The sequence below is a fragment of the Choloepus didactylus genome, chromosome 12 (assembly GCF_015220235.1).
Source record: "Choloepus didactylus isolate mChoDid1 chromosome 12, mChoDid1.pri, whole genome shotgun sequence".
Lineage (NCBI taxonomy): Eukaryota > Metazoa > Chordata > Mammalia > Pilosa > Megalonychidae > Choloepus > Choloepus didactylus.
This window is the reverse complement of record NC_051318.1, coordinates 79,389,227-79,416,844: the sequence shown is the minus strand read 5'-3', so window position 1 is coordinate 79,416,844 and position 27,618 is coordinate 79,389,227. Positions and strand designations below refer to the sequence as shown.

The following is a 27,618-nucleotide window of genomic DNA, read 5'->3' as shown; positions in this document are numbered from 1 at the left end:
GCTCTTCTAGGGTCTTCTTTATGTCCGTTATATCCTGTGCCATGTTCTTCTTTATGTCCTTTATATCCTGTGCCATGCTCTTGTTCTTTGATTATAGTTCTTGATTAGTTGCACCAAGTACTGTGTCTGTTCTGATCTTTTGATTTGGGTGTTTGTGATTGGTGTCTCCATATCATCTGGTTTTATCATATGCTTTAAGATTTTCTGTTGTTTTTGGCCTCTTGGCATTTGCTTTGCTTGATAGGGTTCTTTCAAGTTATAAAAAAATACCAATCTAATTTTTCAGATCTACAACTTGGTGGCGTACACTTTCTCTAACTAACCAGCAGATGGCATCTGTGAGTCACCTATTCCCCTCAAGTCAGTTCTTCTCAACTTTGTCTTTGTGGTGTGTGGGGGTCTGATTCTTGTGGGGTCCAATTGGTGCACCCAGTTTGGGTGTGTTGTTGGAGCTGTCTGCCCTGAACGTGGGGTGTGTGTCTGGGTGGTTAGGGAGGCAGGGCAGGTTTAATAATCAAACCTCCCAGGTGTTCCTGGAGATTCAAGGCTGTTGTAAGAGTCTAAGCCTTCATTTCAGTTTTGCCCCAGATTGTTTCTGCCATTGACCCACAAGTCCCTGGCATTGACGTAGGGTCCCTGGGATTCCCAAGCAGGCCCCCCTTCTCAGCTGTGATCTTCCAGGACCTCTGCTGAGGGAAGGCTGTGCTACGTCACAAGTGCGCACCATCCCACAAGGGAAGCCCCGGGCCGCCAGGCCATGCAGGGGCGCTCCCAGCCTGATGCAAAGATGGCTGAATGGGGTGTCTCAACCCCGCCCCCCTTTTTGCACAGCTCCACCTTCCCAGCTCCGGGACAACTAGTTGTGTGTGAACCCAAGGCCACCGTCCACGGCCGATATTGTGGCATGTGCGTGGTGCCATGGGATACACTTCCCGTCGCACTGTGTTTCCTGGTGCAGCTCTAGGCTGTGGGTCTGGCGCCAGGGAAGCTGGCTGCAAGCAATGCAGTTTCTTTCTCCTTTGGCTCTCCCCTCTGCCCCCCTGGCTCTCCTGGCCCTGAGGGAATCAGCAGCAGTCTATCCTCCATGCTAGACACAGAGAGGTTGGCACAGCCCGCTCCTGCTGTGCTTCACTGTGTGGTTCTCACTGTCATAACTGTAGCTGCTCCTGGGTTTTTTTTTTTTTTTTTTTTTTTTTTAAAGAACTAGTCTGTCTCCAAATGCCAACCCCTGGTTTCCCCACACTGCAGCACGGCCGCAGGACTTTCAGCCGGCTTACTCGCTCGTTTCAGAACGCAGACTCTTGTTTTAATCAAGTGCATGGTCCCTGTGGTTTTAGCAGACCTTGTCCAGCTGGTGCATCGCTGGAACTGGTGTTCTGGGTCACTTTCTGGTTTTTATCTAGTATTTTTCACAGAGGTGTTTTTTTGTCCTGTCTCACCTAGCCGCCATCTTAGGTTCTCTCTCCTTAGATCTATTTTAATACTTCTACAGATATATGTTTGCATCTATACCCCCAGACATAATTATATTTGTGTTGTTCAGTATGTAGCAACTAGCCACATGTGGTCATTTAAATTTAATTTAAATAAAATAAAAGTGTTTCTCCATGGCACTGGGCATACTCCAAGTGCTCAAGCTACATGTGACTAGTAGCTGCCATATTGGACAGTACAGATACAGAACATTTACATCATTTTGCAGAGAGTTCTGTTGGACTTTATACCTATGTAGTTTAGTATGTACTTTAAAAATTTCATGTAAAAATAATATAATACTCTGTACCTTTATCAACTTGCTTTTTTTGTTTTGTTTTAAACTTAGCATTATGTTGTTGAGATCTACCCATTCTGACATCTAGAGAGGTCTAAATTATTCCTTTAAGCTACATAGACCATTCTATTTTATGAGTATTCTAACCTTTCTCTACCAACTTCTCCACAATTGGACATGTGAATTGTTTCCAATCTTTTACTATTTTCAACAAAGTGATACTGAACACTGAATATTTTTCTCTAGAATAAGTAATCTAGAAGTAGAAATGCTTGATCATAACATATGCACTTTTCAATTTTGCTATATATTGCTAAAATATTCTCCAAAGTGGTCTATCAACTTCACTCTGACAAGCAGTTAGTGCATTAAAGAATCAATTCCCCTTATCTTTGCCAATATTTGATATTGTCTGCTGGTTTTGTCATTGAGTTAGGTGAAAATGGAATGTTTTGATGGTCTCTCATTGTTTTAATTTTTCTGATCATTAATGAGGTTAAACAATTGCAGATATTGACTATTTTTGTTTATTGTTTATTCATATTCTTTGTTTATTTTTCTGTTCAATATTTGCTTTTTTCTTCATAATCTATAGGAATTCATCATATTAAACACCTTTATTTTTATCTAGTACGTATCAGGCTAACATATCTTAGACTTCTTCATGTCAGCACATAGAAATCTACCTCATTTTTGGTAATATCTATGTAGTAACCACTTTATAGAAGCAGTATTATTTATTTATTCATTATTTATTTAAAACCCTACTGATGGACATTTAGGTTGTTTTCAGGGTTTTGTTATTACAAAAATAGTAGCAACTCATTGACTACCACAGCCATTAATCCTGTTCACTGAAAATTTCTGACTCTACCTTCTGGCACATGAGATTGACTTCCTATGTGGTTATATGACCAGTACTGGCTGAGTATATAATTTCCAGTGAGAGACCCCACTCCCCCACTCCCCAGAGCTTTCTTTTCCTCTACTATTTGGATCAGCAACGTCCCAGATGGTTAGTGCTCTGTTAGGGTCTTGGAGTGAGGATGACTGCTATGATCAGAGGTCTTGCTTCCCAGGTACCCACATTGGACATATAGCATGACAGATAAATAAAACCTTTTTGATTAAAAGCCATTATTATTTTGTAGTTGTTTATTGACATGGCGTAATTTAGCCTATCCTGAGGGCCTTAAGACTGTAACTTTGTAATCAAATAAACCCCCTTTATAAAAGCCAATCCATTTCTGGTGTTTTGCAAAATGGCAGCTATAGCAAACTGAAAACAGACTGCTTTAAAAATAAATAAATAGATAGATAAATAGATGGGATTGTAACTGCAGTAATTTGTAACATCAATATAAAAAAAGAGATAAAGGGACATGATGTAGGTAAATATTCTTAAAAGGTTCAGGGGGAAAATTAATGTCTACATGTTAAACATTGATGAATTTGGGTATTGGGTATAAAAATGTTCTTTGTACTATTCTTACAAATTCTCTGTAAATTTGAAATTATACCAAAATAAAATATTAAAAGAAAAAAATGTAGTGGGGTTCCACAAACTAAAGATGAGGGAATTTACTGTTAACCCCTGTGCTGGTTTGGATTTATTATGTCCCCCAAAATGCCATGTTTTTTGATGCAATCCTGTGGGGGCAGATGTATTAGCGTTGATTAGGTTGGAACCTATTGATTGAGTGGTTCCATGGATGGATATGTGACTCAATCAACTGTGGGAAAGATCTTTGATTGGATAATTTCCATGGAGGTGTTACCCCACCCATTCAGGGTGGGTCTAATTAAATCACTTGAGCCATATAAAAGCTGACAAACAGAAGGAACTCAGAGCAGCTGTGAGTGACATTTTGGAGAGCAAGTGAGAGAGACATTTTGGAGATGGCCATTCAAAGCAGACTTATGCTAGCCAAGAGGTTGCTCGGGAGAAGCTAAGAGAGGACTAAACACCCCAAAAGCAACATTTTGAAGAATGCACAGGAGCTGAGAGAGAGGAGCTGGAAACAATCTGGGATCAGCAGATGCCAGCCACATGCCTTCCTAGTTAACAAAGTTTTTCTGGATGCCATTGGCCTTCCTTTGGTGAAGTTATACTTGTGTTGATGCCTTAATTTGGACATTTTCATGGCCCTCAGACTGTAGCTTTGTAACCAAATAAACCCCCTTTATAAAAGCCATTCCATTTCTGGTATTTTGCATATTGGCAGCATTAGAAAACCGGAGCAACCCCATACTTATGATTTTAGAAATTATTATTTAAAAGATGGTGTTTTAGTAGAAAAGGGAGTTGAAAGAGTTACCTCAATTGTTTAACACCTAGAACTCATGTCAAATGAACCTAATTTTCCTTTTTTAAAAAGGGTTTCTTAATAGTAAACACAAGAAATAAGGTGTAGCCATTAGGTGTCCAAGGTAAGGCATCAATGATAGGGTACCTTCACTGGAGAAAATCCATTGGCATCCAGAAAACCTCTGTTAGCTGGAAAGGCATATGGCTGGCATCTGCTTGCTTCCAGGTTGTGTTTCAAAATGGTGTTTCCCAAAATGTCAGTGTCAGCTTTCAACAGCTGTCTTCAAAATGTCTCTCTAAGCTGCAGCAGCAAGCTCCTTCTGTCTGAGCTCTTATGTAGGGCTCTAGTAAACTAATCAGGGCCCATGCTTAATGGGGCAGGGCCACACCTCCATGGAAATTATCTAATCAGAGTTATCACTTACAGTTGTGTGGGTCACATTTCCATGGAAACAACCTAATCCAAAAGTTCCAACCTAATCAACACTAATATGTCTGCCCTCACAAGACTGCATCAAAGAACATGGCATTTTGAGGGATATAATACATCCAAACTAGCAAACAGTCTTATTGAGATAAATTCACATACCATAAGATCAACAGAACCCTACTACTTTTATTTATCCAGTCATCAGTTGATGGATATTTGGGTGGTTTCCACTTTTTGTCTGTTATATATAATGGTGTTAAGAACACCCAGGTACAAGTTTTTTGGCAGACATATGTTTTCATTTCTTTTGGTATATACCTGGAAGTAGAATTGCTGGTTCATACAGTAATTCCAAGTTTAACTTTTTGAGAAACTGCCAAATTGTTTTCCAAAGCAGTGCACCATTTTACATTCTCACCACCACAGTAGTTAGGTTTCAATTTCTCCACATCCTTGCCAACACTTGCTATTGTCTTTTTTATTGTATTCATTCTAGTGAAAGTAAATGCTATCTCATTGTGCTTTTGACTTACACCTCCCTAATCACTAATGATGTTGAACATCTTCTCATGTGCTTATTGACCATTTGCCTATTTTCTTTGGTGCAATGCCTGTTCAAAATTTTTGTCCATGTTTTAAGTGAGTTGTTTGTCTTTTTATTAAGTTGTAAGTGTTCTTTATATATTTTGGATACAAGCCCCTATTCTCAATCTGTGTATTTTCTTTTCACTTTCTTGATGATATCCTTTGAAGCACAAAAGTTTTAAGTTTTGATGAAGTCCATTTATCTACTTTTTCTTGTTTTGCTACTGCTTTGCATGTCATATCTATTACCCAACCCAAAGTCATGAATGTACTCCAATATTTTATTCTAGTTGTTTTATATCTTTAGCTCTTATATTTAGGTCTATGACCCATCTTGAGTTAATTTTTGTGTATGATGTGAGGAAGGGGTCCACCTTCATTTTTTTGTATGTGCTACCCAGTTGTCCAAGCACCATTTGTTGAAATGTCAACTTTTCCTTTTTTAAAAACAAAATATTTTTGCCTATTTCAGGCTTCTAGCAAATTTCTTGACAAGCTCAACAGTTCCTCTGAACTCCTGAAAGTGGCTAATCTAAATCAGTCACAGGTTATTTTAGTATTTACTGGATATAACTGGCTTAAGCGCAAAAGATTTCAAGCAGAGCTGCCACCCCAACCAAGATGGTGGGAAGAAATGTGCAGTGGCTCTGTCCCCACACAGAAGTTTTCAACAACCAGCAAGAACTGGCAGAAACATCTTTCTCAAGCTCCAGGAAATAGTTATAGGGTTGCAGCAGTAGGGTGAAGGCTGAATCAAGAAAACGGCAACTTAAAAATGGTAGGCAAACCTCATAGTACCTTTGCTGATCCCTCCCCCACCCCTTCAGTTTGCCATAGAGCTGGCCTATATTCCCAGTGCAGGTCCTTGGTCTCAGTTCCAGAGTGAACAGAGTAACCTTTGTGCACATAACTACAGTGCATGTGTCTGTGCCATCCTGTCTGGGGGCAGCCTGAAGGACTGAATCAGGATATGTGTTCCAGGCTCACCATCTCAGAGCTTGCTCTGTGCCTAGAGATGGTTCACAGATCTCTCCCACAGAACTCTATAGGAGCACACTCAAATCACCACTGCCTGGGGCTAAGGAAAGCTAGCTGTGGCACATACAGTGAAGTACCAGAGACTGGGAGGAAACACTGTTTCCTAGGGGAATGAGGACATTTGTATCTGTAAATGGGGGAATTCATAGGGCCATGTGGGCATGCCCAGGTCAAGCTGCATGTGCAGGAAGACTGGGGAGGACCCTATGTTTTTGTCTTGGTCTATTCTCTGAGCCCATTATATTAGACAGCTGAACTCTGAAGGAGAGCACGCACTTAGGCCAATATACAAAGACTGGGAAAGGTGTTTTCTAGTTTCCTTTTATTTTATTTATTATTTTTTGTTAGCTACTGGCATTTAAGGAAATCTCTAACATAACTCTAGATGGACAAAAGCTTAAGGGACAGACACCTTAGAGTGTAAATCCCAGAGATAACACATTACAATACCAGAATGTCCAGGTTGTAACAAAAGATTACAAACAATACAAAGAAACAGGAAGCAATGGCCCATGCAAAGGAGCAGCATAAGGCATTGGAAACCAACAATGAAGACAGACAAACCTTGAACATATCAGGAAAAGACTATTAAAAAAATGGTCCTAAACATGCTCAAAGAGATAAGGAAAACATGGACAAAGAACTAATGGAAACCAGGAAAATGATAGAGAAACACAAAGAAAATATCAATAAAGAGACAAAAATCATGGAAAGAAATGAAACATAGCTGAAGACTATAGTAAATAAAAAAATTGCCTAAAGAGGTTCAACAGCAGATTAAAGCTGCCAAAGAAAGAATTAGTGAACTTGAAGATAATACAATTGAAATTATTCAGTCTGAGGAACAGGAAAAAAAAAAAAGGATTTAGAGAAGTGAACAGAGCCTGGGATGCTGGGGCATCAGTCCTACTAACATATGCACTGTAGCTTTCAGAAGAAAAAAGAGGGCAAAAAGCAGAGAGAATTTTTAAAGAAAAAAATGGTTGAAAACTGCCTCAGTTTAATGAAAGACATGAATATATACATTCAAGAAGCTCCATGTACTCCAAACTAGACCAAACCCAACTAGATAGACACCAAGACATAAGCAAACTGTCTAATGCCAAAGAGAATCCTGAAATCCATCAGAGAGAAGCAATGTGCCACATACAAGGGTGCGTCAATAAGATTATATGTCAATTTCTCACTGGAAACCATGGAGGCAAGATGACAGTGGGATGATATACTGAAAGTGCTGAAAGAAAAAATTGCCAACCAAGAATTCCATATCCAGCAAAACTGTCTTTCAAAAATGAAAGATTAATACATTCACAGACAAACCAAAGCCAAGGGAGTTTGTCGTCATTAGACCAGCCTTAAAAGAAATGCTAAAAGGAGTTCTTCAGGTTGAAAGAAAAAGATACTAGACAAAATGATCAAGACCATTTGAAGAAATAAACATCTCCAGTAAAGGTAAAGGTAATGACATGGGTAAATATAAATGCTACTGTAGTACTACTATATTTTTTTGTTTGCTAACTCAACTTTTAATTTCCTACAGGATGTAAAAGGTAAATGCATAAGAAGTAATAAGAAATCAATGGTTTTGGACTCATAATGTATAAATATGTAATTTGTGACAAGAACTACATAAAGGGGTGGGCAGTAGAGGGGTGTAGGGACATAGTTTATCTATGGTATTGAAGTATTGAAGTTAAATTGGTATCAAACCACATGAGAATTTTAAAGATTAATATGTTGAGAATAATGGGTATAGGGTTTCTGTTGTTGGGGGTGACTGGAAAAGTTCCGGTAATGGATGGTGGGGAAGGTAGCACAACACTGTGAATGTGATTAATCCCTCTGAATGGTATGCTTGGGACTGGTTCAGATGGGAAAATTTCTTGAACTTGTTAACTGTACTTAAGATGGATATATAAATGAATATCCTTGTTGTTAGGAAATGTAAAGGGAATATTATATGTTAAAGGAGCATGATGTACACAACCTAATCTGAAATGTTTAGAAAATAGGTAGAGAGACACATAGATAGATGGATGGATGAATTGATAGATGGATAGATGTATTGATAGGTGGATGCATAGATGGCCTGAAAGAATGATATGCCAAATGAGACAAAATGTTAAAATTGGTGGATCTAGTTATCTGGGGAGAGGTCTGTTGGAGTTTTGTGTACCAATTTTGTTATTTTTTCAACTATTCTATAAGTTTGAAATTATTTCAAAATAAAAAAGTTTAAGAAAGAAAAAAAGATTTTAAGTTCCTGAGAGGGCCAGGTACTCTTATAATCCCACTTTTTATTTTGGCTTCTATTCCTACTTACCCATAATCTTTTATCCTTTTCACTGTGAGAATCTTTTCCTTTATTATTATGATAGAGGCAAAACAGGCAAATGGATTGTCATCTCTATTTCTTCTGTTAATTTACACCATTGACTCCAAACAGACTTTACGCCTTCTTTTGTCTTTTTGTACTAACAAAGCTTTTACGTCATCCTTAGGATTTCTCCTTTCAGCTTATTATATATATTTTCCATTTTCTGTAAATCAATGGATGGTTTATCTCATTAAAAATGGAAAACCACTTTTTTCCAATCTAGTCAGTTACTACCATTTTCCCTGATACTAACTTATCTACAGAAAACATAACTTCAATTTGAAAATTTAGATGTGAAGGAAATTAGTATAATCCTTAATTTTTACCTTTTTATTTTGAAAAATTTCAAACCCCTAGAAAAGTTAAGAATAAAATACGAGCATCCAGACTCTTCAATTAGATTCACTCATTAACTTTTGCTACATTTACCTTCTCTTCCTCTTTCATAAATATACATACATATATACAATTTTATTTTACAATTATGTATGTGTATATATGTGTGTATATAAATGTGTGTGTTTGTGTGTGTATATATATGAATCTTTGAAAATACATTGTAGACACCACAACTCTTCAGCCCTAAATGCTTTGACATAAAATTCCCAAGATAAAGGACAATAATATTATAAAATCTAGGAAAACCATGATTCTATTATGCTACTCAATATTAAATCCATATTCAAATTTCTTCAATTGACTGCAAAATGTGTGTATATACACGTATAGATAAACATACAGCCTGTACTGGTTTGGACATATTATGTCCCCCCAAATGCCATGTTCTTCAATGCAATCTTGTGGGGGCAGATGAATTAGTGTTGATTAGGTTGGAATCTTTGGATTAGGTTGTTTCCGTGGAGATGTGGCCCACCCAACTGTGGGTAATATCTTTGATTAGATTATTTCCATGGAGGCATGGCTCTGCCCATTCAGCATGGGTCTTGATTAGTTTACTGGAGCCTTATAAAAGTTCAGACAGAAGGAGCTCAGAGCAGCTGCAGCTTCGAGAGACATTGTGGAGATGGCTGTTGAAAGTAGATGTTTGCTAATCTGAAGTTTGCCTGGGAGAACATCCTGGGAGAAAGCCATTTTGAAACCAGAACTCTGGAGCAGATGCCAGCCATGTGCCTGTGCCTTTCCAGATGACAGGTTTTCCGGACACCATCTGTGTTCTTCAGTGAAGGTATTCTCATCTTTATGCCTTGGTTTGGGCACTTTTATGACTATAGAACTGTAAATTTGTAACCAAATAAATCCCCTTTATAAAAACCAATCCATTCCTGGTATTTTGCATAATGGGCAGCATTAACAAACCGGAACACAGCCCATGTGTATTTGGTCCATGATCCAATAAAGGCTAGTTCATTGCCTTTTTTTTTTTTTTTTTTTGAAATAAATTCAAAGTTATAGGAACAGTTGCAAAAACAATACTAACCCCATACACAGAATTCCATCATACCCTGACCCCCCTCCCGCGATAGCTCAATCCACCAACTTTAACATGCTGTCACATGACTATTTCTTTCCCTCCCTCCCTCCCTATCTATCATCCATCATCTATTGCTCTGTCTTCTGAACATATGAGGGCTAGCTGCACACATCCTTGAACATACACTATAATTCACATATACACTTCCCGTGAACAAGAACATTCTTTTATGCAATCCCATTAAGCGCAGCTAAGAAGTACAACAGGTTCAACAATGATACAAAGCTTACATTCTATATTTCCTTTACCTTATGTCTCAACTGTGTCCCTTTGAGCCACCTGTCCTCTATCCTCTAATTCCATCCAAGTTCATCCTTGGCATTCAATCATCTATTTAGACTGTCTTTTTTTTTTTTTTTTTTTAGTTGTGGGAACATATATACAGCCTAAATCTTCCCATTCCACCCCCTCCCTAGCCTTCCATTAGTGGGATTAATCACCTTTAGAATGTTGTAATGCTCTTTCCCACCATCCATTACTAGAAATCTCCCTTCACCTCAAATAGCAACTCCACCCTCATTTCTTAACTCCCCATTGCACTGTCCCCCATTTCTCTTAACCTGAACTCTACAGTTCATCTCTATGGTTACATTCTCTGATAGTTTCTTTGTGTTTGCTGTGGGGGTTAAAATTAACCTCTTATATCCATAACAGTCTTGTTTTCCTTTGATACCACCTCCACTTCAATAGGACACATAAACTATGTTCCTATACTCCTCCATTCCCCTACCTTTATATAGTTGTATAAAATTACATATTTTACATTGAATTCAAAACGACTGATTTGTCATTAGGGTTTGTGTAATTTATATCATGTAGGAAGTAAATAGTGGAGTTACAGTTCAAAAATTATTGACTTCTATTTGTATTCCGTTGTGGTTGGAGAATGTGCTTTGAGTATGTTCAAATTTTTTTTTTTTTAATTTCTTGAGGCTTGTTTTATGTCCCAGCTTATGGTCCCTTCTGGAGAAAGATCTGTGATCACTAGAGAAAAATGAGTGTCCTGGTGCTTTGGGATGTAAGGTACTATATATTTCTGTTAAAATTCTGTATATCTCTTTCTTCTTTCTGTTGTTTCTCTGTTGGTAGGGTTCCCTTTAGAATCTGAAGTAGGGCAGGTCTTTTATTGACAAAGTCTCTCAGGATTTGTTTGTCTGTGAAAAATTTAAGCTCTCCCTTGAATTTGAAGGAGAGTTTTGCTGGATAAAGTATTCTTGGTTGGAAATTTTTCTCTCTCAGTATTTTAAATATGTCATGCCATTGCACTGCCTCCTCGCCTCCATAGTGGCCACTGAGTAGTCACTACTTAGTCTTATGTTGTTTCCTTTGTATGTGGTGAATTGCTTTTCTCTTGCTGCTTTCAGAACTTGCTCCTTCTCTTCAGTATTTGAGAGTCTGATCAGAATATGTCTTGGAGTGGGTTTATTTGGATTTATTCTATTTGGAGTTCGCTGGGCATTTATGCTTTGTGTATTTATATTGTGTAGAAGGTTGGGGAAGTTTTCCCCAACAATTTCTTTGAATACTCTTTCTAGACCTTTACCCTTCTCTTCCCCTTCTGGGACACCAATGAGTCTTAAGTTTGGATGTTTTATTTTATCTATCGTTTCCCTGAGATCCATTTTGATTTTTTTAATTTTTTTAATTTTTTTTCTCCATTCTTTCTTTTGTTCTTTCATTTTCTGTTCTGTGGACTTCTAGGACACTGAGATGTTGTTCAGCTTCCTCTAGTCTTGTATTGTGAATATCCAGAGTCTTTTTAATTTGGCCAACAGTTTCTTTTATTTCCATAAGATCTTCTATTTTTTTATTTAGCCTTGCAATGTCTTCTTTATGCTCTTCTAGGGTCTTCTTTATGTAGCTTATATCCTGGGCCATGGTCTTCTTGATGTCCTTTAAATCCTTTGCCATGCTTCTGTTCCTCGATTGTGTTTCTTTGATTAATTCTGCAAGGAATTTCGTTTCTTCTGATAACTTGATTTGTGTGTTTGGAGTTGGATTCTCCATATCGTCTGGTTTTATCATATGCATTGAGATTTTCTGTTGTTTTTGGCCTCTTGGCATTTGCTCTGCTCAACAGGGTTCTTTTAATTTGTAAAAAAAAAAAAAAAAAAACTATCTAATTTTTCAGAAACACTGTTTGGTGATATACACTTTCTCTAACTAACCAGCAGACGGCGTCTGTGAGTCACCTATACCTCTCAAGTCAGTTCTCCACCTTGTCCCCACGTTATATGGGGAAACGATTCTTGTGGGTCCAGCTGGAGAACTCAGCCTGGGTGTGTTGCTGGAGCTGTCTGCCCTGAATGCGGGGCGCTTGTACGGGTGGTCAGGGAGGAAGGACAGCCTCAATATTCAAATCCCCCCAGCTCCTGGAGATTCAAGGCCGCCGCAAGAGTCCAAGCCTTCATTTCATTTCAGCTCCAGCCGCTCTCTCTTGATGACCCACAATCCACCGGACTTGGCGTAGTGTCTCTGGGATCTTCGAGCAGGTACCCCCACCCAGCCGCGATCCTCCAGGACCTCTGGTGAGGTAATGCTGTGCTATGTCATCAGCGCGTGCTGTCCCTCAAGGGAAGCCCCGGGCCACCGGGCCGAGCCAGCTCACTTTCAGCCTTATGCAAAAATGGCTGAAAGGGGCGTCTCCACACCCCCCTCCTCACACAGTTCCTCCTTTCCAGCTCCAGGACAACTGGCAGGGCTCTGGGCTGTGGGCACGGCCCCAGGTAGGAGTTTATCCAGCCCTCCCGGGAGCGAGCTGCTAGCCGCAGGGATTCTTTCGGCTTCTGGCTCTCCGCTCCGTTCTCCTGGCCCCAGGGATATGTGCAGCAGGCTATCTTCCAGGCCAGACACCGAGAGGCTGGCCCAGCCCCCTCTTGCTGTGTTTTACTGCGTGTTTCCCACGATCGCACCTGCAGCCGATCGCTCCTGGCTTTTCCCCTTTTTTCTTTTCTTTTTTTTTTTTTTATTAAAAGAGCCCGTTGGTCTCCAGACACCAAACCCTGGTTTCCCCGGATCGCCGCGCGGCTGCAGAACTTTCAGCCAGCTTACCACTCGTTTCAGAATGCAGACTCTCAGTTTCACCAAGTATACAGCCCCTGGGAACTAGCAGATCTCGTCCAGCTGGCACAACACTGTAACCGGTATTCTGGTTCACTCTCTGTCCTTATCTAGTGTTTTCCATGGAAGTGTTCCTTAGCCCTGTCTCACCTAGCCGCCATCTTCCATAGTATCTCTTCATTGCCTTTTGTTGTCAGTTCTCTTGAGTCTCTTTTAATCTGGAAGAGTTCTTTTTTCTTTTGCTTTTTAAAAATTACATTGGCTATTTTGAAGAGTCCAGGTAGATTTCTTGTAGAATATGCCACATTCTGTATTTGTTCATTTTTTTTTTCTTGTTTAACTCATTCCAATATCCCTTATATATCCTTTAAAATGTGCTTATACCTAGAGCAGGGTTTAGGTCTAAGAGGTTGATTTTGGCATTATTGTCATTTTGGGCCAGTTATTTCTTTCTTGGTGGTGGTGGTGGTGGGGTTGTCCTGTGTGTTGTAGGATATTTAGTGACATCCCTTGCCTCTACCCACTAGATGCCAGTAGCAGCACTCTCCCCAGGTTGTGACAATAAAAAAACGTCTCCAGACATTGCTGAATGTCTTCTGACAGGAGGCTGCGGGTGAGGCAAAATCAAGCCTTTGGTTGAGAACTAGTGCATAGATGTGTAATTAAATTCATGTTAAATATTTTTGGCAGGAAGATGTTGTGTACTTCCAATTGCATTACATCAGGAAGGACATAATATCAGATGTTGCATTATTAATGAAGTTAATTTTGATCATTTGGTTAAGGAAGTGATTTTTTTCTTCTTAATTGCAAAGGTACATTTACCCTTTTGTAATGAGAAATTTTTGGCTTGATACTTTAAGACTGAATATTCTGTACTCGAAATTTCAATCTTTCACCCAGTGGCTTTTAGCATCCACTGATGAACTTTGCCTGAATCAATTATAATATCTGAAGTGGAAACATGTTTTCTAATTCTGTCATTCCTTCTTCATTGATTAGTCAGTATTCTTGTGTAAAGAAAAGCTTTTATTCCCTCTCCCCTTTATTTATTTACTTTTAGTGGCACTATGAACTCATGCATTTTTTCCCTCAATGTATTACATCCAATTTGGATGATCATATGGTCTGAATTTCCTCAATCCATTCTTTAAAGAACATCTTAAATAAGGAAGTTAGCATTTCGGGGGAATTTTATTAAAGTTCTATTAATGTTGCCATGCAATGGTAAATTCTTACTCTATTACACTGCACATGAGAACAAATGTGTAAAAGTTCACATTTAATTGGTGAGGAATTCTGATTGGTACAGCATATCATTTTCACAGATAAGTTAAACTAGTTGCAAAATGTAAATAATTGATAGAAGATTCTATTTAACCAATAAAATATCAGCAATTTAATTTTGAGTTATCTATTTACCTTTAAAATGGCAAATCTTTCTCCTCGCTCCTGGATATGCTGGTGCCTATAAATTGACATATATTTGTAGCACATTTATGATCTGAAAACGTTCATACTACTGCAAGTTGTAGGTTACAGAACTGAGTTATTTCTGATTCTAAAAGAGCTCAGAAACATGTTTCATTGAAATTAGTATTTAAGCAATGGGCTCGGAAAGAGATTTCATTAACATTAGATCTCAGCAAGGAGTCTCGTTTTCAGGACTCCTGAGTTTTGGGAGGTCCAAACGGAATAACCCAGTTAAAAAGAGGAAAAATTTGAAATAAGAAATTTTAGCTCCACCCAAGCAATTACCCTCTTCTTTCTGTAACTGCTAATTTCCTCCCCAGTTTCCGCGAGCGGCTCTGTCCAGTTCCGCACTCTTTACGCCAAGTGTGACGACGGCCTCAGAGGCAGTTGTGGTGAGGAGGCTGGCAACCGGGGTCTTGACAGTTGGGGTGAAGCTACTCCGTATCGCTTATTTCCGGAGCGGCCACAGATGCAAAGGACCGCCAAGGGTGGGGCAAACTTTTCGGGTAGCGTCTCCTGGCCCGGGCCCTCCGCATTTCTCTCCTTGATTGGCTGGCGTGCGCCTCGGCCGCCCAATCGCGCCGGAGCGTCGTCCGCGCCGCCGCCGCGCATGCCCATTCGGGAACCTTCTCCCGTGTTTCAGCTCTCCCGCGCGCTGGAGGACAGCGCCAAGGGGGCGGTGGGGGCTGAGCCAAGTGGGGCCTGTGCCAAGGTCGCAGGGTCGCGGTGGGACGGCGACAGGAAAAACAAGCATTGACACAATCGCCCTATTTCTTCATACGCTCTCAGGGCAGCTTTCCTTGGAGTGACTATTCCTTTTCATTGTGGTGTCCTATTTGGACAACGCGACCTGCCTACGGAAACTAGTAAAGCCCGAGATGCATTCTTTTTTTTTTTTTTGCGTCCGGTCAGATCGAAAGGCAGGGTGATGGAATCAGTCTTTACAGGAAGGTAAACTCTTCCCCTGTGCAGAGGGGGCTGGGAACACCTTTCTTAGGAGTTTTACTGCCCCAAACGCGGCCTTGTTAGTGCGGTATGGAAGCACTGCTCAGCACCCGACTTGTCAACTCCTGCGTTATCCTGCCTTCTCTGAGGTGACCGCTTGTTGGCGCTGGAAACACGGACGTTACTTTCTGCTGTGCAAAGACTAGTAGGGAGTTTGCTAGGTGTGCAACTCAGAAAAGTGGCACAAAAAGCCAAAAACGAAACCAGGCTTCGGAGGAGTGGCAAAATCTGCGTGGAACTGCTTGCAAACCGGCCTTCGAACTCCCCTACCTCCAGCCCCCCAGCCTGTCTTTGGGCGACCGCAGCCTCTCCGGCCCACACCAGGCCTGCCCCTGCGGACGCTTAGAAAACGCGGCGAGCGGAACCCGCACGCGGAAGCGACGGCCGCACTGAGCATGCCCAGTTGCAGAGCCGACCAGAGGAGTTTTCTTTTTCTTTTTTCTTTTTCTTTTTCTTTCTTTCTTTTTCCTTTTTCTTTTCTTGGTCTCAAGTAGGAGGCCTTCCCCTTACCCCCACCCCAGCCCCCCCACCCTCTCCGGCTTAAGCAGCTACCATGGCCGAGGTTCTCGGCGCGGCGTTGTCCCAGGCGGGTTGGTAAGTGCCAGTGCCGCCGGCTGCCGGGCCGCGGGAGCGGGCCGGGGCCCCAAGGAGGGTTGGGGTTGGGGTGGGGGGCGGCGGGGTGCGTGCCAGGGTAGGCGGAGGCCGCTGCCCGTCCCCGGCCTCTCCCCGGGCCCTCCCGACCGGCTCCGCCCCCGGCGCCACGCGGAGCCGGACGAGTCCCCCCATTCCCCTCGGGGCGCGGGCTAAGGGAGAGGCCGGGGGCCCAGGCCCGAGCCCAGTCGAGCCGGCCAGGACCTGCCTGGGCGTCCGCGCCGCTTCTCGGGGGTTGTTGCTGCGGCGGGACAAGGGGTGGCTGAAGCAACCCCGAGCGAAGGAGAGGGACGAGCGCGGCCGGGCCCGCAGCAAGTTGCGGGGAGACCAGAGCGCAGCCCGTGCTGCTCTGGAGCCACCCCGTCTTCTTTCAAAGTACTGTACGGACCAGCGTGAAGCTGCCCTCCGCGGCACACGCGCAACTTGTGAAGCTGAGAATAACCACATTGTAAACTTGTGTGGGTGCCCGGTACAACTTTTCTTGAAAGGATGGCGTTGTTCTGCTTTTTAAATACGTTTCACGTCAAGCAATAAAAAAATGTGAAATTAAGCAGTTTCTGGAACTGCGGCCATTATGGTTGTAAACATCCAATTTAATTCAGCAGCGCTTTTCCAGGCCTGAATAGGCACAGTTGGGGATGAGGGGTGGGAATGGGGATGGAAAAGATTTGCCTCAGCTCTCAGGAAGTTCACAGCCCTAATGAGGAGAGAGTGTGCCACTACAAAAACAAACACTAAGATGGGAGAGAATGGTAAAGTGAAGAGAGGAGTAGGCAAGTAGGGTGTGGAATTGGAGGGGAGGGAGAGTTAATTTCTTAGAGAAAGATAGTGAGGAAAATTTCCTTTACAGGGAGCTGCTGAAATATGAAGCATCTAGGTAGTAAAGTGCTTATTGGCTTGTGGAAGTGACACTAGATCCATAATTCTATATTCTTCGCTGTAGGAGGGTGTCTAACGAGGGTTAAGGCAAGCAGAGTAGTTGACAGTCAGATTATGGACGCTATTAATGCCTAAAAGATGTGGACTTGATTTTGTGAATAAAGTTTTCGATAACTGGAATGATGTAAGCACAACTGTGTTTTGAAGAAGCAGCTCCTGGCTCTACAGGCACTTTTATTACCCCCCCCCCCCCCCCCCCCCAGTTTTACAGGCGAGGAGACTGAAGCCAAGAGATATTAATTTACTTGCCCAAAATGATACAGCTAGAAAGTGGTGGAGTTGAATGTCGAGTACTGGTGTCACTTGCCCAAAGTGATACAGTTAGAAAGTAGTGGAGATGAATGTTGAGTGCTGGCGTCCTGATCTAGGACCTGGTACTTTGGATTGCTATGCATTATTGTTTCTAAAGTTTTTATTTATAACACCAAGGCTTAACAAATTATAGAGTTAAAAACTCGCCTTATTCACACTTCATTGGTAGGTTTCCAGTAATGGCTCCTACAGTTGACCTTGGAATTCCCCTGCCAATTGGAATTCCACAGCCACTCTACTCAAGTTTAGAGAGTTATCCCCTGCTTTGTTATAATATTGTATATTCCCAGCAGGGTCATATTGTATCTTGTGCCACTTTGTATTGTAAACTGTTTACATGTTTCGTTCTTCCACCAGGCTTTGCTGCTTCCCCATGGCAGTCTCAAAAAGGCAGGATATAATCTGTGTGGCTAATAAAACCATCGAGGAGTTTTTTGAGTTCCTTGTAATTCCTGCTGGGTCTTAAACAGACAAGGCATGTGCCAAAGAAAACATGAGGATTTCCTAGGCTTTTGGGTGGCTTCTGCTGTGTCTTATATTTAAGTAGAGATTTGGTCTGTTAAGATACAGGTTTAGGCAGATAAGAGCACTGGAAAGAGGATGTCTGACCTGAGGGCAGCTTTTGGCTAACTCATTCCAGTTCTGACATCCTAAGATTCCTCTTGCTGTTGGGGTTCTCTCTTATTGTCACTTTTTCTGAGACTCAAATCTTTTATGTACTTAATGACTTGTGGGGCCTAAAAAGAAATAGATTTAAGCCTTTTTAAAAAAATCTGTTTCATTATCTTTACCTAAAATAGTAGATTTGGGAAATATTTAGTGCTGAATAGCATATGTTTCTGAAAATGTGATATTCAGGGAGTCTAGATGGCCTATATAGACCAATCCATTCAAATTTACATTGTTTTTTTAAGTATACTTTTCTTTTAAGCCTATAATCTTAATTAAGTCCTCCACTAAAATCAGTATTTAAAAATAACTACAATAGTAGCCACCCTGGCAAACTTTACAGTATTTTTTTTTTTCACTAGTGACCCAGAAGCACACAAAGTATTTGGTTTTGCTGATTTGAACTTAAACCTTCCGGGGGCTTCTATAGTAAAGTGGGTATGCTTAAATAATGCACTAAATGATATCTTAGTCCTTTGTAATGCTTAATTATATGCATGGAGTAACTACCTAGAGAAGAGGTTTGACTCTAAATTTGTCTAGTAAACAATTTTACTTTCTGCCTTTTTTGTTTTTGCTTCTTGGAGGTTCGTTCTCCTTAAATTGTGTATTTCTACTAACAGTGATCAGGGATGTCAACTTTCTGAATCATTAGTTTTTTTAGGTTAACATGTTATGGGACCTATTCAGCTGTGCTTGTGTTTTTGAAAAGATATTTTCCATAAATAAGTGATTGTGTCATATGCAGATGAAGAAACTAAAGCACAGAAAGCATGAACAATTTGCTTAGAGTCATTAGTGGCAGAACCAAGAATGAAGAATAGAGATTTCAGTTCTTTTTCCACCAAGCCATGGTGACTACTTCTGATTTAAATTGTGATTAAGAAAGATGTTTTAAAAATGAAAATTGCATTAAAGCATTTTGTGGTATGCAAATTTGTTTTTGGGAAAGATAAGTTGCTTATTCTGAGGAATGCTGGATGAGATTGTAATTAAAGAAGTTTACCTTGTGGTGGCTCACCTAAGTGCTGATTATGCATATCTGAAAATCTGGTTAGTTCTGTATTTTTTGACATACTAAGAATACTCTGAAAAAGTATGGCACTAAGGTGTATATCTTTGCCTTATCCAGCAGTTTTGAGTTGAGGATTGTGTAAGGTAATATTAGAAATGGTGTTTTCCATTTTATTTTGAAAGAAAGAATTAGAAACTTCAGCACATCCCAGGTTTAACCAGAAAGGGTTTCTTTTTTTCCTTTTGGAGGGAAGGTCAGGGATGGAGGAGGAAGAAAGGATGAACTTGTAGGTCTCCTTCTTACCAAGTCTTTCTTGAATTTCATATTCCCTTTGGGATTCTCTTTTTTGGATTACTGGTGCTCCTACCATGCTGACATCCTCTGGTTCGAGTGCATACCAAAACTACCTTCCCTTTGTTTCACTTTTAAATAGCCAGCAAAGACTGAGCTTATAAAAGCTTTTTTTTTTAATCAAAATGTGCTACTGGAGGACAACAACCAGAAGATAAATAAAGAAACAAGAAGCCCAGTGGTAGTATGGATTATAAAGTGATTATTGCCTTGAGATAGTTACAATGAAGAGGTGGAACAATTTCAGGGTATTTTTTTGAGATTTCTAATTCCTAGCTTTTGACCTCTCCATAGATGAAGGGCTTCTTCTCACATCCCATCAAATACACACTTCATGCCAGACAAATTAATGAAGGTCAGATTCCTGTTCTGTAGCCCACTCCTATGCCTTTCTTGTTTGGTTTTAGTTTTGTGAGACACACCCATTCCCCAAGAGATTGTTGGTAAAGGGTCTCAATCTCCAGGTGAGAGAGAACCTTTGCAGCATCCTCAATGTAACTGTACCTTCTTACAATACACTAGTGGTAGCAGTCATACATTAAGAGTTTTTGCAAAAAGTGTGATAAGGATTGCTCCCTCACGTTATTCCCAGCATGATTCTTAGGCATAGGTATAGTTGTAAAGAGTTATTTGTAGCTGTTAATAAGGTTGTATATTAAGTACATTATTTTTAATTAGAATTATAAAATGCTTTTTCGTTACCACTTTGATATTAATACTCCAAGTACATTCTTTCTGAAAGGATAAGAGCTGTTAAAATACTCTTTTAGATAAAATAGAATAATGGATCATTCTGAAGAACACTAGAAGAAGCAGATTGCTTTATATTCAGTTTTCAGTGGCGCTTATTAGAGACATCCTTCTAATTTGAAATATTTCCTATTTCTTTAATGAGCATTTATGACTATCTCTTTGAATTATATTGTTTACAAAATTAAATGTTGAAAGGTGAAAAGCCCTGTGACCTTTTGTCTCAAAATATGTTACATATTGCCTTGCTGCTTCTATTGATAATTTAAACTGTTAAGAATGACAGGATATTCTTTAAACTGCAAGTTTTCAGATTTTAAGGTGCTGTTTGCAGTGATTTTTTTGGTGAATTACCTATAAATCTAGTCTAAAGTCTGTAGACTTGACTGCCTCAAGCATAAAGGGGGCAGAAAAAGAAACTTGCCACCTCAGCAGGTTGAAAATAATTTTCTTCTCTCACAGAGCAGCATTTGCTAAATCAAGTAAAATTGCAAAGTAACATTTCAAGAACCATAAAAATATAATGCTATCAACTCTTTTTGGCTTAAGTTTTTTCCTTTTGACAAAAGAAGAATATTGACATTTTAACTTATTTGTTACTGTTAAGTGCCATCTATCTAGAAATTCTGAGGTTTTTAAAGTCACAGACTGGAAGTAGCCTAAAAACACTTTACCTCTAGATATTTTTTGGAAGAAGCAGACTGCACTCCCAGTAACGCAGATTTTTTTTGAAAAATTTTAAGAACGTGTGAATTCATAGAATGACGAAGAATAGCAGAGAAGAGGGAGCAAGAAACATAATAATAATGGAAAGTATTAACAAGTGTGTCAAATCAGAGATACTGATAGCAAAAAAGAAGCAAATGAGTGATAGAGAAAGAGGAAAGAACAGCCTCGTGCTCTAGGGCTTGACTGAGATAGACATTTTTGACACTCCCATGCTAGATGGGTGTGTATCTGTGTGCCCCTGTGTGCTCTTTTCACATGTACTGCAGTTTTAAAGTCTTTAAAAGGATAGCTCTCTTGTGGGTAGAGACAAATAGCTACCCATATCTCAGTATAGTGCTATTGATGGTATAATATCTTTACAGCAATAAGTAAGTCATAATGCAGAGAAATATATAACTCTATATAGTAGTGTGTGTACTGAAATATACTTAGTATTTATACCTCCTATATATAAGGCACTGTGTTTGTTGTTGGGATATAATAATATGCAAGACAGAATTTAAACATGTTACGCACTGGTTTTTATACTTCCATGGTGTTGTTGAAATACATCTGAGAGCAGTTAACCCAGATTTGGGAAATCTAGAAGGCTTTCCAGAACTAATGACTAATAATCAGGGTATGTTGTAGATGCCATCTCATAATATGGTGTCTGGTCTTTAGTGAAAAAATAAGGGATTTTTATTCATGCATTCATTCAACAATTATTTATTGAACATTTACGTTGTGGCAGGCACTTTCTTTAGTACAATCAGATATAGTCTTATGGAGAGAATGCCATTAATTATGTATTCAAACATAATGAGTCTATGAAATGTGCTAGAGAGGAGGGACGTGGTTCCATAAGAGCCTGTAAGAGGGAAATTTGGCCTCTGCATGGTTTTTGAAGAATGCTTACCTGAGATCTGAAAGATGAGTGGGAATTAATTGGACTAATAGGGGAGAGCAGCATACTCAGCAGTCACAGTAGGGAGCATGGCAAATACAAAGGTTTAAAGGACTGGTGTGACTGGAGGGCAAGATTGAGGGACAGTGTTTCGAGATGAGGTTGAAGATGCTCAGTGGCTAGACCATGTAGGATGGACCTTGTAGGTCATGTGACATTTTGTTTTTACCCTGGAGGCAACAGAAATAAGTTGAAGAGTTTTAATCATGGGATTTGTCGGTTTAGGTAGGGATGACTTCAGACTTAAGTGTTAAGATTTAATTTAATAAATCCTTGCATTTAATAAAATGGGTGGAGATCAGGCAGGAGTAGGTGGACTGGGGCAGTGGCATTAGTGATGGTTGAGATGGAGAATAATAGATTGATTTGAGATATTTAGAAGGTAAAATGGATAGAACTTTTTGATGGATTGGATACAGGGGTGAGAGAGAGGGAAGTTTTGAGGTGTTGATTTCTAGATTTCTGGCTTGTATCACAGAATCAATTACAATTTGTTTAGGTAGGGCCTGTTAGAAGAGAACTACATTTTTGCAGAGGGGTCCATGAATCAAATTGGACATCATATAAAATAAGATGTCCATGAGGAATAGAAAACACTAATCTGGCACCCAGAAGAGAACACTGGCTAGAGATGTGAGTTTGTGAATCATTTGAATATAGCTGATGATTGAAGCGGTGCACAGATGAGGTCATCTAAGCCTGCATTGTCCTGTATGGTACTCATTAGTTACATGTGACTACTGAGCACTTGAAATGTGTCTAGTCCAAATTGAGATGTGTTATAAATGTAAAATACACACTGGATTTTGAAGACTTAATATAAAAAAAGGAATGTAAATATCTCATTAATTTTTTATATTATTGCATATTAAAATAATATTTTGACTGTATTGTGTTAGATGAAATATATGATCAAAATTAACTTTATCTGTTTATTTTTGCTTTTTTAAAATGTGACTTCTAGAAAATTTAAAATGATGTGTGTGGCTCACATTATTTTTCAGTTAAACAGCACTACCTAAGGAGCAAGCTTTGAGTGAGAAGAACCTAGGATAAGCATTGAGGAATTTCAGCATTTTTACAGGGGAATTTAAGCTTTAAGATGCCGACAGAGAGGAGGAAAAATGTTTCAATGCATTATAAAGTTACTTTTCTGTGAGTTCTGCAACAAGATTATTTGATTAGGTTAATATTAGTTTATTGACTGATATTAGAGACTCAGAACAGTTTTTTAAAACATTCTTTGGTGATATATGCACTGTGATGTGATGACACTGTGAGCCATAGATTGTATACTTTAGATGGTTTGTATGGTGTGTGAATATATGTCAATAAAATTGCATCAAAACAAAACGTTCTTTATAGGTTTAGAACTCTGAAGGTTATTCTTCTATCCCCTTACCAATCCTAAACTGTTCTAAATACAAAATGTAAATAAAATTCTGCTGTAGCTTTTCAGAAGCCAGTGTGCCATGGCTATTAAGTGGAGATACTAAGAAAAAAGTTTTATTTTACTAAATTTCTAAACAGGATCATGAGGAGTTTGAAAATAAAGGTGGATTTAAAAAATATCCAGTATGAATAATTAAATATTACTATTGATGGAAAAACTTACTTAACAAATTAAGCTAACATTTTATATTGGATTTGGAATTTATTCATTTAGGCTTTGTTTTGAGAGAGAAATAGGGACATGTAAGTTTAAGTGTCAAGAAAGGTGATAAGTAATTGTGATAAAGTTAATGAAATAATTTTTCCTTTTGCCATAAATATATTCTAATTTTATATCCATAGAAATAAATATTTCCTTTTCTAAATTAATTCATATAGTTTTATGCCTTACTATTTTGTAAGCCTCTGTAAAGCAAAGATCAAGTCTTTCATATTTTTGTGGTATGCTAGCATTTAGGAGAGTGAGGCCCACAGTAGATGCTTAGTGCTTGTGGAATGAATGCTACCTTCATCTTAATTATTCTTTGTTTCTTTCATGATATTGTTTTTAAGTGTCCTCAAGGAACTTGATACTTCTTTAAGTTTTTTATAGAGTTGAAAGTTATTTTTGAAATGAATATTGTAAAATTTTAAAAATCAGTTTTATGAAAAGTGTGATCCCTACAGAAATGCAGGAAATAGCCTGTTACATAAAGCTTCATTTATTGATATTTTCTACCTTATTGGTAGATTTTGACTATTATGAGATATAATGACTATTTTGAGATATAATGTGGATAAAAATAATGATATTATTAATGGTAATCACTAAGATAATGTTCTACTCACTTAGAAGTTTGTGTTTGTATTCAGTTAGAAGCAAGTTTTGAAATGTGTTGGTAAAATTTCTTTGGGACAACCAAATGTGCCTGCATGTGCTTTAAAATGTTCTTTTTTAAAATAATATTAATAGAAACTATTTTCAGAAGTTCATCAAGTTAGTTTAAGTTTGTCTTAGGTCCTAATTATTTCTTTGTACATTTGATGTTTTCTGAGATATGGAACAAATCCTAACTTTTTATTTTGATTTTTCATAATTGCTTGCAGCTAGGGGTCCCTGGTTAAACAGGAGTTAGGCTGACAGGGTTGTAATATATGCCTTTGATGAAGCCAACAAGTATGTACTTTTGCAGTCTAGAAAGCTAGTATTGGGTTCCAATTCACAGGGGTTTTACCAGAGGACACTGCTATGCACGGGTTGCTCTTTTATTAGCTTTCAATTATGAACACTAAAAAGGACTATATATATGTTTCTGTTTAGGACACAAAGCATGTGAAATAGGCTCTTTCTCAGTCTCCCTACTCAGTTCACCCTACTCAGAATGGCAAGTACTGGTCACTCTTTCTGCCTCTGCTGAGAGCCCAAGTTGTTATGTAGGGGCTTCTACTTCTAGGGGTTTTCTATGATTTTTTCCCCCAGGCTGTCTGCTGACTCAGTCTTTTCCACTCTAAATTGTGAATAATAATGTGATTTCTCCAGGATTTTGATGATTTGGTTTCTTTCCTCAGTTTTGCATCTTGGGAGGGATGGGTGGGGGTTAGAACCCAGGCTCCATAGAATCTTCTTTGGCTGCCACATTTTGAAGTGTTACAGGATCAGATTGTACCTTTTTCCGTGTTTTGTTCCTGTTGCTGATACATATTTTGACTGCTTTTCCTTTTTGTGGTTGTTGTTGTTGTTTTTTTTAATCTTCATTTTATTGAGATATATTCACATACCACGCAGTCATACAAAACAAATCGTACATTCGATTGTTCACAGTACCATTACATAGTTGTACATTCATCACCTAAATCAATCCCTGACACCTTCATAGCACACACACAAAAATAATAAGAATAATAATTAAAGTGAAAAAGAGCAATTGAAGTAAAAAAGAACACTGGGTACCTTTGTCTGTTTGTTTGTTTGTTTCCTACCCCTATTTTTCTACTCATCCATCCATAAACTAGACAAAGTGGAGTGTGGTCCTTATGGTTTTCCCAATCCCATTGTCACCCCTCATAAGCTACATTTTTATACAATTGTCTTCGAGATTCTTGGGTTCTGGGTTGTAGTTTGATAGTTTCAGGTATCCACCACCAGCTACCCCAACACTTCAGAACCTAAAAAGAGTTGTCTAAATTGTGCGTAAGAGTGCCCACCAGAGTGACCTCTCGGCTCCTTTTGGAATCTCTCTGCCACTGAAGCTTATTTCATTTCCTTTCACATCCCCCTTTTGGTCAAGAAGTTGTTCTCCATCCCACGATGCCAGGTCTACATTCCTCGCCAGGAGTCATATTCCACGTTGCCAGGGAGATTCACTCCCCTGGGTGTCTGATCCCACGTAGGGGGGAGGGCAGTGATTTCACCTTTCAAGTTGGCTTAGCTAGAGAGACAGGGCCACATCTGAGCAACAAAGAGGCATTCGGGAGGAGGCTCTTAGGCACAATTATAGGGAGGCCTAGCCTCTCCTTTGCAGCAATGGTCTTCCCAAGGGTAAAACCTACGGTAGAGGGCTCAACCCATCAAACCACCAGTTCCCTATGTCTGTGGTCATGTTAGCAACCATTGAGGTGGGGTAGGCGAATACCCCTGCATTCTCCACAGGCTCCTCAAGGGGGCACTACATATTTTTTTCCTTGTTTTTTTTTTTTTTTTTTTAACGTTTTTTTCCTTTTTAAATCAACTGTATGGAAAAAAAAAATTAAAAAAAAAAAAAACAAAAAAAAACAAAAAAGAAAAACATACAGTAAAAGAACATTTCAAAGAGACCATAACAAGGGAGTAAGAAAAAGACAACTAACCTAAGATAACTGCTTTACTTCCAACCTGTTCCTACTTTACCCCAAGAAAGTTACATAATATAGCAGCATTTCTGTGAACTTGCTCCTACTATATCCATCATAAATTAACAGACCATAGTCATTCCTGGGCATCTCCAGAACGTTAAATTAGCATATCTGTTCTTCTTGAATTACTGTTCCCCCTTCCTTAATTGCTCTCTATTGCTAGTTCCCCTACATTCTACATTATAAACCATTCGTTCTACATTTTTGAAAGTTCACATTAGTGGTAGCATATAATATTTCTCTTTCTGTGCCTGGCTTATTTCGCTCAGCATTATGTCTTCAAGGTTCATCCATGTTGTCATATGTTTCACCAGGTCGTTCCTTCTTACTGCCGTGTAGTATTCCATCGTGTGTATATACAACATTTTATTTATCCACTCATCTGTTGAAGGACATTTGGGTTGTTTCCATCTCTTGGCAATTGTGAATAATGCTGCTGTGAACATTGGCGTGCAGATATCTGTTCGTGTCACTGCTTTCCGACCTTCCGGGTATATACCGAGAAGTGCAATCGCTGGATCGAATGGTAACTCTATTTCTAGTTTTCTAAGGAACTGCCAGACTGACTTCTGGAGTTGCTGAACCATTATACAGTCCCACCAACAATGAATAAGAGTTCCAATTTCTCCACATCCCCTCCAGCATTTGTAGTTTCCTGTTTGTTTAATGGCAGCCACTCTAATAGGTGTTAGATGGTATATCATTGTGGTCTTTATTTGCATCTCTCTAACAGCTAGTGAAGCTGAACATTTTTTCATGTGTTTCTTGGCCATTTGTATTTCCTCTTCAGAGAACTGTCTTTTCATATCTTTTGCCCATTTTATACTTGGGCTGTCTGTACTATTGTCATTGAGTTGTAGGATTTCTTTATATATGCAAGATATCAGTCTTTTGTCAGATACATGGCTTCCAAAAGTTTTTTCCCATTGAGTTGGCTGCCTCTTTACCTTTTTGAGAAATTCCTTTGAGGTGCAGAAACTTCTAAGCTTGAGGAGTTCCCATTTATCTATTTTTTCTTTTGTTGCTTGTGCTTTGGGTGTAAAGTCTAGGAAGTGGCCTCCTAATACAAGGTCTTGAAGATGTTTTCCTACATTACCTTTTAGGAGTTTTATGGTACTTTCTTTTATATTGAGATCTTTCGTCCATTTAGAGTTAATGTTTGTGTAGGGTGTGAGGTAGGGGTCCTCTTTCATTCTTTTGGATATGGATATCCTACTCTCCCAGCCCCATTTGCTGAATAGACGATTATGACTCAGTTCAGTGACTTTGGGGGCCTTATCGAAGATCAGTCGGCCATAGATCTGAGGGTCTATCTCTGAATTCTCAATTCGATTCCATTGGTCTATATGTCTATCTTTGTGCCAGTACCATGCTGTTTTGACAACTGTGGCTTT

General features: G+C 39.3%; 1 protein-coding gene across 5 annotated transcripts in view; it reads left to right on the top strand.

Annotated features, from left to right (window-relative positions):
- Positions 1–15,222: 15,222 nt before the first annotated feature.
- The window catches only part of TDRD3 (tudor domain containing 3), a 291,817-nt gene continuing 279,421 nt past the window's right edge, over positions 15,223–27,618 (top strand). For 2 of the 5 annotated variants that reach the window (XM_037799609.1, XM_037799612.1), the window contains exon 1: positions 15,223–16,133. In XM_037799609.1, the coding sequence (XP_037655537.1) occupies positions 16,093–16,133 (41 nt within the window). In that variant the 5' untranslated portion in view covers positions 15,223–16,092. The remainder of the gene's footprint in view (positions 16,134–27,618) is intronic. The other 3 variants (XM_037799608.1, XM_037799611.1, XM_037799610.1) reach the window with 3 other exon arrangements.